The sequence below is a fragment of the Monodelphis domestica genome, chromosome 1, assembly GCF_027887165.1.
Source record: "Monodelphis domestica isolate mMonDom1 chromosome 1, mMonDom1.pri, whole genome shotgun sequence".
Lineage (NCBI taxonomy): Eukaryota > Metazoa > Chordata > Mammalia > Didelphimorphia > Didelphidae > Monodelphis > Monodelphis domestica.
In genome coordinates this window covers 537693682-537705764 of record NC_077227.1, presented here as the reverse complement: position 1 = coordinate 537705764, position 12083 = coordinate 537693682, and the positions used below count along the sequence as shown (strand labels likewise).

The 12083-nt window shown below is 33.5% G+C and overlaps 1 protein-coding gene across 5 annotated transcripts in view; it reads left to right on the top strand.

Moving 5' to 3' along the window:
- Positions 1–8170, top strand: part of GRHL1 (grainyhead like transcription factor 1) — a 74697-nt gene extending 66527 nt beyond the window's left edge. For all 5 annotated transcript variants that reach the window (XM_001371946.4, XM_056813313.1, XM_007476146.3 and 2 more), the window contains 2 exons: positions 1670–1734; positions 6366–8170. In XM_001371946.4, coding sequence (XP_001371983.1) covers positions 1670–1734; positions 6366–6480 — 180 coding nt within the window. In that variant the 3' untranslated portion in view covers positions 6481–8170. The remainder of the gene's footprint in view (positions 1–1669; positions 1735–6365) is intronic.
- Positions 8171–12083: the final 3913 nt, after the last annotated feature.

Below are 12083 nucleotides of genomic sequence, written 5' to 3'. Positions count from 1 at the left end.
AGCCAGTAGGTGGAAATATAGGAGAAGAGCATTCCAGGCATAGATCTGCCAGAGAAGATGCCCAGAGCTGAGAGGGCCAGTGCCAATGGACCCAAGAGTGCGTGTCGGGGAATGAGGCGCAAGAAGACCGGAAAGGCAGAAGGGACTGGGTTATGAAGGGCTCCGAATGCCAAGCAGAGCATTTTGCATTTGATCCTGGCAGTGACCTGGCATTTACCAGGGAGAAGGGTGACATAATTTCTTGATTAGATATGTCCCCTCTCTTCCACCCTTTAGATTTCCTTCTGTCTTTTATATCCAATACCTCACACATTGATAAGTTGTTGCTGACTGGTTTTCCTTAAAACACGTAGGAAGCTGTCTAGTAAAGATAATAGTATCTGTCCAATACTTATCCAAACAAAGGACACTTTCTTAGTTCCCACTTAAAATAAATCAGTATGACTTTCTGACTCCTTTAGCTTAGGAAGAAAGCGTAGATCTGGGATTTCGTGGCTTTATCTTCTTTCCCCAGTTAGACTGCTTCTTCTAAGGGCAGGGATCGTGTCTCCCACTTCACACCGTCTGTGACACCGTCACAGGGCTTGGCACTCAGGATTTTTTCTTTACCATCAGAAGAGCAATGTATATGGACGCATACTTTGGAAATGTCGTTCCCATGTTCCTAAACTCTGAAATTCCCTTCTATGATGAAAACGTTATTTCCCTCCCCCTTTCCCTTAGTCTTACAACTCCAAACCCAGTCTTTGTCTTCACCATGATCTCCAGCCCCTCCACTCCTCGTCTCGTGGGAGAGAGTTCCCTCCTAGGCCATCCCCGGTACGTAGACCCTCCTCCCTTCACATCTTGACCCACTGGTGAACGAGCTCATTTCCACATTGTCTCCTTGAGCCCTTGCTGCCATCTTGTCACTGCTCTGCCGAGTCCCAGCTTTGGACTAGGATTCCTCCCTTCAGTCTTGCTCATGTCCGTCTGAACTGAGCTGATGGAAATCATGAAACTGAGGACCAGCCCCCCGACATGTTTGTTGCACGGACCCAGCAAGACAATCTCTTATGCCTATTCAACTGACTGAAGAATCCACTCACCACAGTGCCTCGTCCAAACCTTTTCCTCCTACCTCGCATGGTTCTCCTCCTTCCCTCCTTTCAGCTAAGAATCTTGCCTCATATTTCACTGAATGAAAAACTGAGGTCATTCCATGAGAGATCCTTCCTCTCCCTTCTTTCTTGCCTCACGTTATGATATACTATAGGTATAGACTGCAGAATATATGCCTTCATGAGTATAGGCATATTTGCTTAAGTGTGTACAGGTAGATATATTCATAATATGTGTAAATATGTATGTTAAATTTATAATCATCTGGAACGAATATAGTGGATAAAGTGCTGAAGTTGGAGTAAGGAAGATTCAGGTTTGGATCCTGCCCCAGACCTCTACTAACATTGTATTTGTGGGTAAACCACTTACACACTCTAATTTTCTGTTTTGTTATCTGTAAAATGGAGAAAATTGTTAACATTTACCTCGCAAGATTCTTACAAAGATTAAATCAGATAGCCTATATGAAGTATTATGTATGATAAATACTATGTTACAAAATAATGATATAAAATTTTATGAAACAATAATGTTTTGTAATTGATAGTGTTTTGTTCTGCCTTAGATATCAGATAAATATGATGTCCCTTATGATAAAATTGGAAAAATCTTCAAGAAATGTAAAAAAGGGTGAGTACTAACTAGTCTCTTTATTAACAATAGTTTTTTATGGACTTTTCTCAGACATGCAAAAGGAAATATTAATTTGTTTTTTGTTTTGTTTTTGTTTAAATGTAGAAGATAATATTTTAGTTAGAATTTGAACTATTTTTATAAAGAATTATAAACTATTCCCATGTGGTTACTAAGGAAACCTTTAATAATCAGTTTTTAAAATATGGATTATAAAATAGCAACTAGAAAAAAAATTAGACACAGCATTAATTTTTATTCAAATAAGATAATGCAGGTAAAGCTATTTCTAAACTTTATAGTAATAAGCCTGTTATGTAAATGCCTACTAGAATGATAATTGATGGCAATGTTAAAAGTCATAAAAAACAGAATCATAGAAAGAGGGGTTCCTTTGATATGATCAAAGGGTAGATAAATCAAGAACTATTGTTTTTTGCAATGTAAAAATACTGGAAGCTTTCCTAATAAATACAGGAGTAATGTAATATACTCTTCTCAGTATTTAATAAAATTCTAGAAATGCTGGAGATAGAATGGGAGAGAAATTAAGGCATAAACTCAACAAAGGATATATAACTAGACCTGCTTGTAGGAAACAGTGTGATTCATTTAGAAAACTAGAATAAAAAATGGAAATAAATAAAAATGAATGATTAATAGAGCAGAATAGCAGGATACAAAATACATACATGGAATCATCAAATTTCTATACAGGGCTAAGCAAAAAACACAATGAAAAAATTGAAATTCCATTCACAATACTTACAAAATGCATACAGTAATTGAATAGTAACTCATTAAGAACATACTCAGAATTTATACAAATTCAACTACAAAGTCCTCTTTATAAAAATTAAGGAAGACTTAAATAAGTGAAGAAATATTCAGTGGGCTACACCAATATAATAAAAATGATGTTTTTATCTAAACTAATTTGTAGATCTAGTATCAGGATACGTCTAGAAGTAGACAAAATATCAAAATTCATTTGTAAGAACAAAAAGGAAATAATGAAAATTAGTAGAAAATAAGTAGTAAACAAAATTATTTGATTTTGATTAAAAAGTAGAAAAGTAGAGTGATGGAAAAGACCAGATAAATATGACTTTGAGACTGTCAAAAGCTGGAGCTCAATGTTTGGAAAATCCAAGATCACTAAATACTTAGTGTGAGATTCCCTAATTAACAATAACTACTGACATAACTGGAAAGCAGTTTGGCAGAAAATAAGTTTAGATATGCACCTTACATTTTATACCACAAAATCTAAATGGATATGTGATCTAAATGTAAAAAATCATGTTATTTTTAAAAATTAGAGAACATAAGGGGATACACTCAGACCTGTGGAGAGGGAGAATTTTTAACCAAATAATGTGATGATAAAAGATAAAATAAACTATTTTCAGTTTATAAAATTTAAAAGCTTTTACATGGGGCAGTTAGATGACTCAGTAGTTTAAAAGCCACACCCAGAGATGGGAGGTCCTGGGTTCAAATATGACCTTAGACACTACCCAGCTGTGTGACCCTGGGCAAGTTACTTAATCTGAATTGCCTAGTCCTTACTACTGTACCTAGTATCAATTCTTAGACAGAAGGTAAGGGTTTGGGTTTTTTTTTTTAATGCTTTTACATGAATCGGTATCATTAAACATAAGAGGAGATACTGTCTGATGTGGAAAAAAAAACTTAGATAAAATATCTTTTATAAAAGTTTTAGGTCCAAGATATAGGGAATTGAATTTATCTAAAAACAAAAGCTCTACCCAAATAAATAAGTGGACCCAAGGATAAAAAGGGTTTTCAAGAGAAATATTGCAAACCATAAAGAATCATATAAAAGATGTTTCAAATCACTAGTAAAAGGAATACAAATTAAAACAACTCTAGGACTTTACCTAACATTCATTAGATTGACAAAGATGATAGTGTTGGGGGAACTGTGGGAAGACAGACCTAATATATACTGTTGGTAGAACCATGAATTGACCCATCCATTCTGAAAAACAACTTGGATTTATTCTAGGAAATTCACTAAAGAGAGTTTTGTTTCTTTTGATCAAACAATCTATTTGGATTTATTTTACCCCCCTAAGGTAGTTAAAGACAAGATAGGAGATTTCCCTATATTCAGAGCAGCATTCTTTGGGGTATCAAAACAAAAGGGAGGGGAAAATATGAGTGCTTATCTACTGAGGAATAGTTGAACAACTTGTGGTAAATAGAATTCTGTCATACTATAGGAAAAAACTTAATATGAGGAATTCTGAGAGACAATGAAAAGAATTGTATGAACAGACACAGAGCAAAGGAAATAGAATCAGTAGTACCAAAAACACAATGACTGCAGTAATGTAAATGAAGACAACACTTCTAAGCTGCTGAATTCAAATCAATTGAAGTGATCAGTGAAAAACACTCCCTGCTCTTAGGTAGTTGGCTATCTAGTGGTTGATTATCAATAGATAGATAGAGCAAAATATTATACATGCTATCAGACATGTTCATTTTGTCAGTTGGTTTTGCAGAACTATTTTTATTTGTTAAAAAGGGAAAGAAGGACAGCTAGGTTACTCAATATTTTGAGAGCCAGGCCAGAGATGGGAGGTCCTGGGTTTATATTGTTTCTAAGACAGATGGTAAAGTTTTAAAAAATGGGGAAAGCAGAGAGAAGGGGGTATATTGGGAGATGATTTCCGTGAAGAAGCAAAAAAAATCAATGATTTTTTTGAAGTATGGATAATGTTTTAAAGTGTCAGGAATCTAAATATTAGTTTTAGTTTTTATAAATGTGAATTTATTTCTTCTTAATTAGGACTTATTACCTATTCTTAATAGGACTTGTTACTCTTTAGTTACATCACATTTATGGATTTTATGCATCTGTGTTTTTGCCATGTATATGCTAAGTCAGAGCAGCTAAATGGCACAGTGGATAGAGCACTGGACTGGAGTCAGAAACACTGTTTTAGTTCAAATCTGGTCTTAGACACTTATTAGCTGAATGACCCCAGGCAAGTCAGCTCTTTGCCTCAGTTTCTCCATCTATAAAATAAAATGAGGAAGGAAATGGCTAATCACTTTGGTATCTTTGCCAAGAAAACCCAAATGAGGTCACAAAAAAATCAGACACGACTGAAAACAACTGAACAACAAAACAATGTCACCACTAAAACATAATATGGTGCAATTCAATTTTAAATCAAAAATAATAAATTACATCTTCCCAAATGTTCTAATGAAAGGGTTTAAATTTGTTACGCTCTGAAAAATGCATTAGATTTAAAATCTGGAGATCTAGGTTAAGATCCCAGTTCTTTGACTATAAATCAGTCATATCTCCTTTGTAGGCTTCATCTTTGAAATAAAGAAATTGGACTAGATGATCTTTAGGATTCCAGCTCTAAAAACCCTGATATTTTAACTTGATACAATTCTAGGGATGGATTGATAAGAATGTCCATCTGCTACAGATATGGAGAGCAAAGAGCTCTTCTTGGTAATATATTTTCTAACGTCATATTGGTAGGGCCTTTTTTTAGTAATAAAATGTTGATATCATTTGTGTTTGTATTACTTATATTTCCCAACATATCCCTTTCTTTTGCCCCTTCCAAAGAGCTATGCCTTTTAACAAAGATTTAAAGAGAGAAGAAAGTCAGTTCAGTAAAAGTACCCAACATGTGGAAAATGTCCATCATTTGGTACAGAGTTCCACATCCCCAGACCTTGACATCCTCTGAGAAGGTGGGAAGGCGCCTTTATCTCTCTTGTTCAGCACCATGCTTTGTCATGATAATTTCCCATCATTCACTTTCATTTGTTTTGTTGTTCTGGTTCTTTTTAATGACCTCCTTGTAGTCATTTTGTATGTTGTTTTCCTGACTTGGTTTAGTTCTCTTTATTTGGTTTCCTTTGTCTTCTCATACTTACATTCACATACTCCAACTTATATAGCCAGTCCCGGTCTGTGGGTGTAAAGATTAAAATTTAGGGGAGACAGGGAGATTGAGGCATCTGAGGCAAGTAGAAATTAGTTTCTCTCTGCAAGAAGTATTATATTTTTTAGAGGTTTATTAAAGGTTAAAGATTAAAGAATATACAAGTAAGAAACATGTGCCTAGGCCAGAGGCCTAGACAAAATAACCTGCTCCAAAAAGGGGCCTGCTCCAAAACGGAAGTCCAAAAAGAGCCAAGCGAGAGAGACCCTCTCAAAAGCCTTTGAATCAGCTTAAATACCTTCTTGATCTCGGCCCAGGTGAGATTACAAGGCATTCTGGGGAAGTGGAGCAAAGGCTCATGGGGATTGTAGTCCTGTATTCAAGTCTATTTTTTACATGGGTATCTACTTTGTTTCCAGGTTCTTTGCTACCACTTACAGTGCTGTTACAAATATTTTAGTTCATATGGGGCTTTTCTTTTATCGTCTGAGCCTATGTCTAGCTATATAATATATGGTATAATATAATAAGGGTAGAGGCATTGCTGTCATTTTCTTCACAATTCCAAATTCTTCATGTTTTTTAGTTTCATGTAGTCTACATTATAATGCCTTCTTGTGTTAGTTCTTGAAACGTGTCCAGTGCCGCAGGAACTCATGCTGACCTTTCCTCCATACCTAGAATCCTGGTGAACATGGACGACAATATAGTGAAGCACTACTCTAACGAAGACACCTTCCAGTTGCAGATCGAGGAGGTGGGGGGATCCTACAAGCTAACTCTTACTGAGATCTAAAGGCAAGCAAACCCAGAAGAACTCCACCTGGGTTAAATGAAGGTGTTAAATGGACCTCTGGGTCGAACTGCAGGTTACCATGATGAACCACTTTCCAAAGAGGGATCCCAGTGGAAGTGATTCATTTGAGCTCTTGGAAGGGACAGAGGAGCATTTTGATTGAAAATAACTAAAATAATTTGCATTGGTCTTCAGAGGACTTAGAATCAATATGTGAAATTTATAAGAGTTTATATTTATAGAGAGTATTATGCCTATCAAGTGCTTTATACACATGGCTTCATCGGGGCCTCCTGATAACTCTGTGAGGCAGATAACAAGTACTCTTATCCCAATTTTATAGATGAGAAAACTAAAATTCAGGGAGGGTAAGTCATTTACCCAAACCACACAGTAAGTGGCAAAACCAGCATCTGACCCTGTACCATGAGTCTCCCACCACAGCTCAGTTTAAAACCTGCATCCCATGGCTTGATGAATCAATTGACTGCCATTTACCAATCCCTCTCTTCTGCCTCTTCAGCTCATTCCTTATGGAAGTGTAAAAAAAGAGCAATAGATTTGAATCTAAGGTTTTCTTGCCCTCGGCTGTCTTGAGGGTCCAATGATTGTCTCATGCTTGTGAGAATTCCACTGGAAGCCCATTATTTTGTAACCTCTTATTCTCACTAAGTGTTTACTGACTACTCACGATGCTGAAATCCTTCTTCATAACTTTCTTGGACATACAATAATGGCCTTATGAAGAACTTAAATGGGTTAGAGTAGAAATCATTTTAGATAAAGCTGTATTGTATATAAGTGCAATATATTTTTGAAGGTTCTGTAAATGTGTGTATATATGTGTCACATAAATATATAATATATAAATATGGTATCCATGTATATATAACGATGAAATGCAATGAAAGCTATCTCAAGGAAATTCCAAAAACCAAGGTAAAAGTATTTTTGATAGCACACACCAAGATGATCAAATAGAGCATTGAAATGTTCCTTTAATAATGTTTTCCCAAGCATGTGTATTTATTCCATTCTCTATGAGGTGGCTCTGCCCAGGTTTCTTCAGTATATCAATAAGTAAAATTTAAAAACAAAACGCTCATACTGAAAGATGTGAACATGTGCCGGTCAGACGTGCCTCTATGAAGTGAACAAAAATGAATGAATGAAAAGGCTATAGTTAATATACACTAAATGATAAAAACTGAACTCAAACCGGAATTCCTCTTAATCCCCTGGGTTGAAGACAAGCCAAGTTTTACTTTAAACTGTTTAGGAGCCTCAGGCTTTGGTTCTTTTCTATTACAATTTTGGAAAACATTAGCATACTCTATTGTGGAAGGGGAAATTTTGTATACATATAAATATATCCAACTACTGAAAACTGTAAATTTATAACACAAATACAATCACGGGTATCTCTTAGGTTTCAGGGATATAGCATAGGCCCTTTGTTCAAGTAGAATTGATAGAATATTCCTGTGTTCCAAATATTGTAATGAAGTATGTGAACTAAATGGATGATTTGTTTTCTAATATAAGATACTATGGGATACGGGTCATATAACAATGTTTTATATTTTGTTTTATGAAACTGATTTTTGCCTTGTGCTGTTTTTAATTGTATCATTGAAGATATATTTTAAGTCAAAGGGATTAAATTTTATATGTCTATTTCTTAATACGACTTTCTCTAATGTGGTCTCCCAATTTGATTTTATCTTGGCATGAGCGACAAAAGGATGTTGTCTTCCTAATTCCTCCTTTCTTGCCACAGTGACATGGATACAATGGATAGAATGCTGGGCCTGGAGGCAGGAAAAGCTGAGTTTGAATCTAGCCTCAGATACTTACTGCCTGTGTGACCTTGGGCAAGCCATTTAACCTCCACCTGCCTCAGTTTCCCCATCTGTAATAATGGGGCTCATAATAGCAACTGCCTGATAGGGTAATTATATGGATAAATGAGATTATCTATAAAATATTTAGCACAATGCCCGGCACATAGGTAGAGACCTAATAAGCACTTGCTCCCTCCCTCTGCCCCCACATAGCTCTATATAGCTACCTAAATGCCACAAAAAGGAGACAGAAGTTAATTCTTGGCTGAAGTGCTACCAAAATATGGCCATCAAATGCCCTCAGATCTAAATGTGTAATGTTTTTCTAATCTTTCTTTTCTTTTCTTTGAAAAGGAATTTTGGGTCAGAATTCTGTTTAAACTTAGTTTTGTTCAAAACAAAGCCGCTCTGAAATAACTCAAGTACAGTTCGTTATTCCTTCCACACTGCGACTTCCCCCACCACAGTTTCACTATATTACAGGTCAGCATAAGAAATTAAATGGTAATTTGGGGGGAATTTTGTAGAAGCCACAGACTACATAGGCTGGCCAGGTTTTGTTCTCTTTTGATGATATCGGAAGGAAATTGTAAGGAAAGGGGACAAAACTGAGGAGGAAACCTGTCCATCCATCTTTCATTCTTGTCTGACTCTGTGACCCCATTTTGGATTTTCTCAGCAAAGCCATTGGAGCAGTTTCCCATTTCCTCCTTACAAGAGTAGCAACTATAATTTCAGGCAAAGCTACAGTAAAATACCAAATAATACATGACCAAATAAAATACATGACCAAAAGAGAGAAGCAGAGAAATTGCATTAAGCTTAAAGGTATCATCAATAATGAATCAACATTGATATCTATATCTATATGCATGTATGCATAAATGTGCCAAACAGAGCTGGAAACACAAGGGAATTTACATATTTGTCAACTGTGCATGACATTGACAAAAATTGCCCATGCATTCAGGAATAAAAACTTCATAAATAAATATTAAAAAAGGAGAAACACCATATTCATTTGCAATAATGCAATAAAAATTATATTTGATTCTGGGTCTGTGGATAAATAATTAAATTTCACTGGAGATTATATAAATTAACATTAAAGTATTAATGGTTTAAAAACCATAGAAAAAAATAGAAAATTTCATCAAAGAACATGACTATAATGAGACAATATGCCCAAACTTGGTAGATAAAATCAAAGTACTCTTTAGAGGAAAATGTATAGCTCTAAATGATTTCATTAACTGGACATGCAGCTAAAAAACCAATTACAATAGCATCAAATTTTTTAATTTTTTTCAAAAACAGTTGTGAAATTAATGAAATTAAAAGCAAGAACACCATTGAATTGACAAGACCATAGGAGCATTTTAAAAATTAATAAACTGCTAATCTGATTATACAAATGAAAATAATTCACAACAAAAGAAATAAGGCAACTAATAGACTATTTTGATAAATTACAAATCAAAAGGAAAAACTAATAACATGAAATGAAGATTTATAAAAATACGAAATACAGATTAACAGAGGAAACATTTTATTTAACTAACCCAATATTGGGACAAATTATTGAACAAATCTCAAGGGAACTCTCAAAGGAAAATAAACTCTAGAAACAGATTTATAAGCAAATTCTATCCCACACTAAAATAATAATTCCAATTTTACACGAACTGTTTGCAAAAATAGGAAAAAGAAACCCTTTCAAACTTCATGACACAAATATGAATAAATCTTAAGATCAATAACCCTAGTGAATACTGATAAAATATTAAATAAAATAATTGCCAATAGACTACAATAATGTCTTGAAAATTATATGTGATGACTATGTTGGATTTAACTAGGAATGCAGGATTGGTTCAATATAAGGAAAACTAAAAAGATAGACCATATTAATATCAAAAAGGATAAAAACTGTCTGATTGAATTGATAGAAAATTAAAATGCTTTTAAAAGAAAACCTTTTTCTGTTTAAAACACAAGAAATACATGAACTTAAAAAAAATAAATAAAATATCTAAGGGCAAGAGTAAATATCATATATACTGGAAAGGGGTTTGAGGCCTTCCTAGAAGCAAGTGAACACAGTAATGTTCAATAAACCCCCAAAACCCAGCTACTAGGCTAAAGACTCAGTATTTGATAAAAACTACTAGAAAAAAATGGAAAGCATTGTGGCAGAAATTATGTTTAGAGCAACAAGTTTACCTACCCATCTACCTATAGAACAATATCACATCCCAAGATAAAGTCCTAATTAATATATTACTTGAAAATAAAGGTGAAATAACAAATTATATAGGAGCAAAAAAAAAATTCTTTTTCAGATTGATGAATATGGGAAGAATTCATGACCACAAAAGAAGAGAGAGGTTATACATAATTTTAAAATTAAAAAGACAATTTTGATTATACAAAATTTATAGGTTTCATGCATTTAAAAAAAACAATGCAGTTCAAATTAGAAATAAAAAAGTTGACTGGAGTGAGGTAGAACTTTGTCACAAATTCTCTGATAAAAGTTTCATTTCTAGAATAATAAGGAACTGTTTTAAACTTATAAAACTAAGAGCCATTCCCCAATAGATAAATGATAACAGAATATGAATAGGAAGTTTTCAAAGGAAAAAAAACTCAAGTTATCAAATAAATGAAAAAGTGTCCCATACCTTTAATAATTAGAGAAATACACATTTTAAAAATTCTGAGTTCTACCTTACTTATCAGATTGGTCAAGTTGGTATCCTTATAAATTGGAATAAATAAAAGCAGGAGCTGTTTTTTTAATCATAAAATAAACCATTAGCGAACTTGATGGGGGGAAAAGGAAGGCAAGATTACCAAAAAAGGTGAATTCACCATGAATGAAAAAGAAAGGAAATTATTTAAAAATTAGTTTGTCCAACTATATGCCAATAAGACTGACAATATAAATTCAATGGATGAATATTCACAAAAAATAAAATGCATAGATCAATAGAACAAGATATATAGGACAATCCAATTTCATAAAAAGAAATTGAACAAGCCATATATGAACTCATGATGAAAAAGCCTAGGACCAGATATATTTAAAAGTTAATTCTATCAAACCCAAAACAAGTAATTCTAATTTTTATATAAGCTATTTGGGGGAACAAAAAGAGAAGAAGACATACCTAATTCTGGTATTGATATCTAAACAAGAAAAAGTCAAAATGGAAGAAGAAAACTATAGGCAAAGTAAATGAACCAATTTAAAATAAAATATTACTAAGGAAACTATAGTAATACATCACAAAATTATAATTACTAACAGATTAGATATATATATATAGGTTATATATATAGATTAGTTCATTATTAAGAAAATTATAACAAAACTGACCACATTAATAATAAAAAAAACAAAAAAAATAATTCTATTATATGTAAAAAAAGCTTTTTAACAAGATGTGATATCCATTTCTGTTAAAAAAAAACAAAGACAAATACACACACACATGAAAATAGTAATAAATAAGCCTTTCTTTACTCAACTGAATACTATATTTAAAAATTATGAGTCAAAATTATATAAAATGGAGAAAAACTAGAGTTCTTTCTAAGATCAGGAATAAAGCAAAGATATTCACTATCACTGTCATTATTTGATATAGTATTAGAAATGTTTAGCTAGAACAATAAGACAGAAAATGATAAGAAATTGAAGCAATAAGCATACACAAAGAAAAAATGAAATTATTGCCTTTTTGTAGATGATAA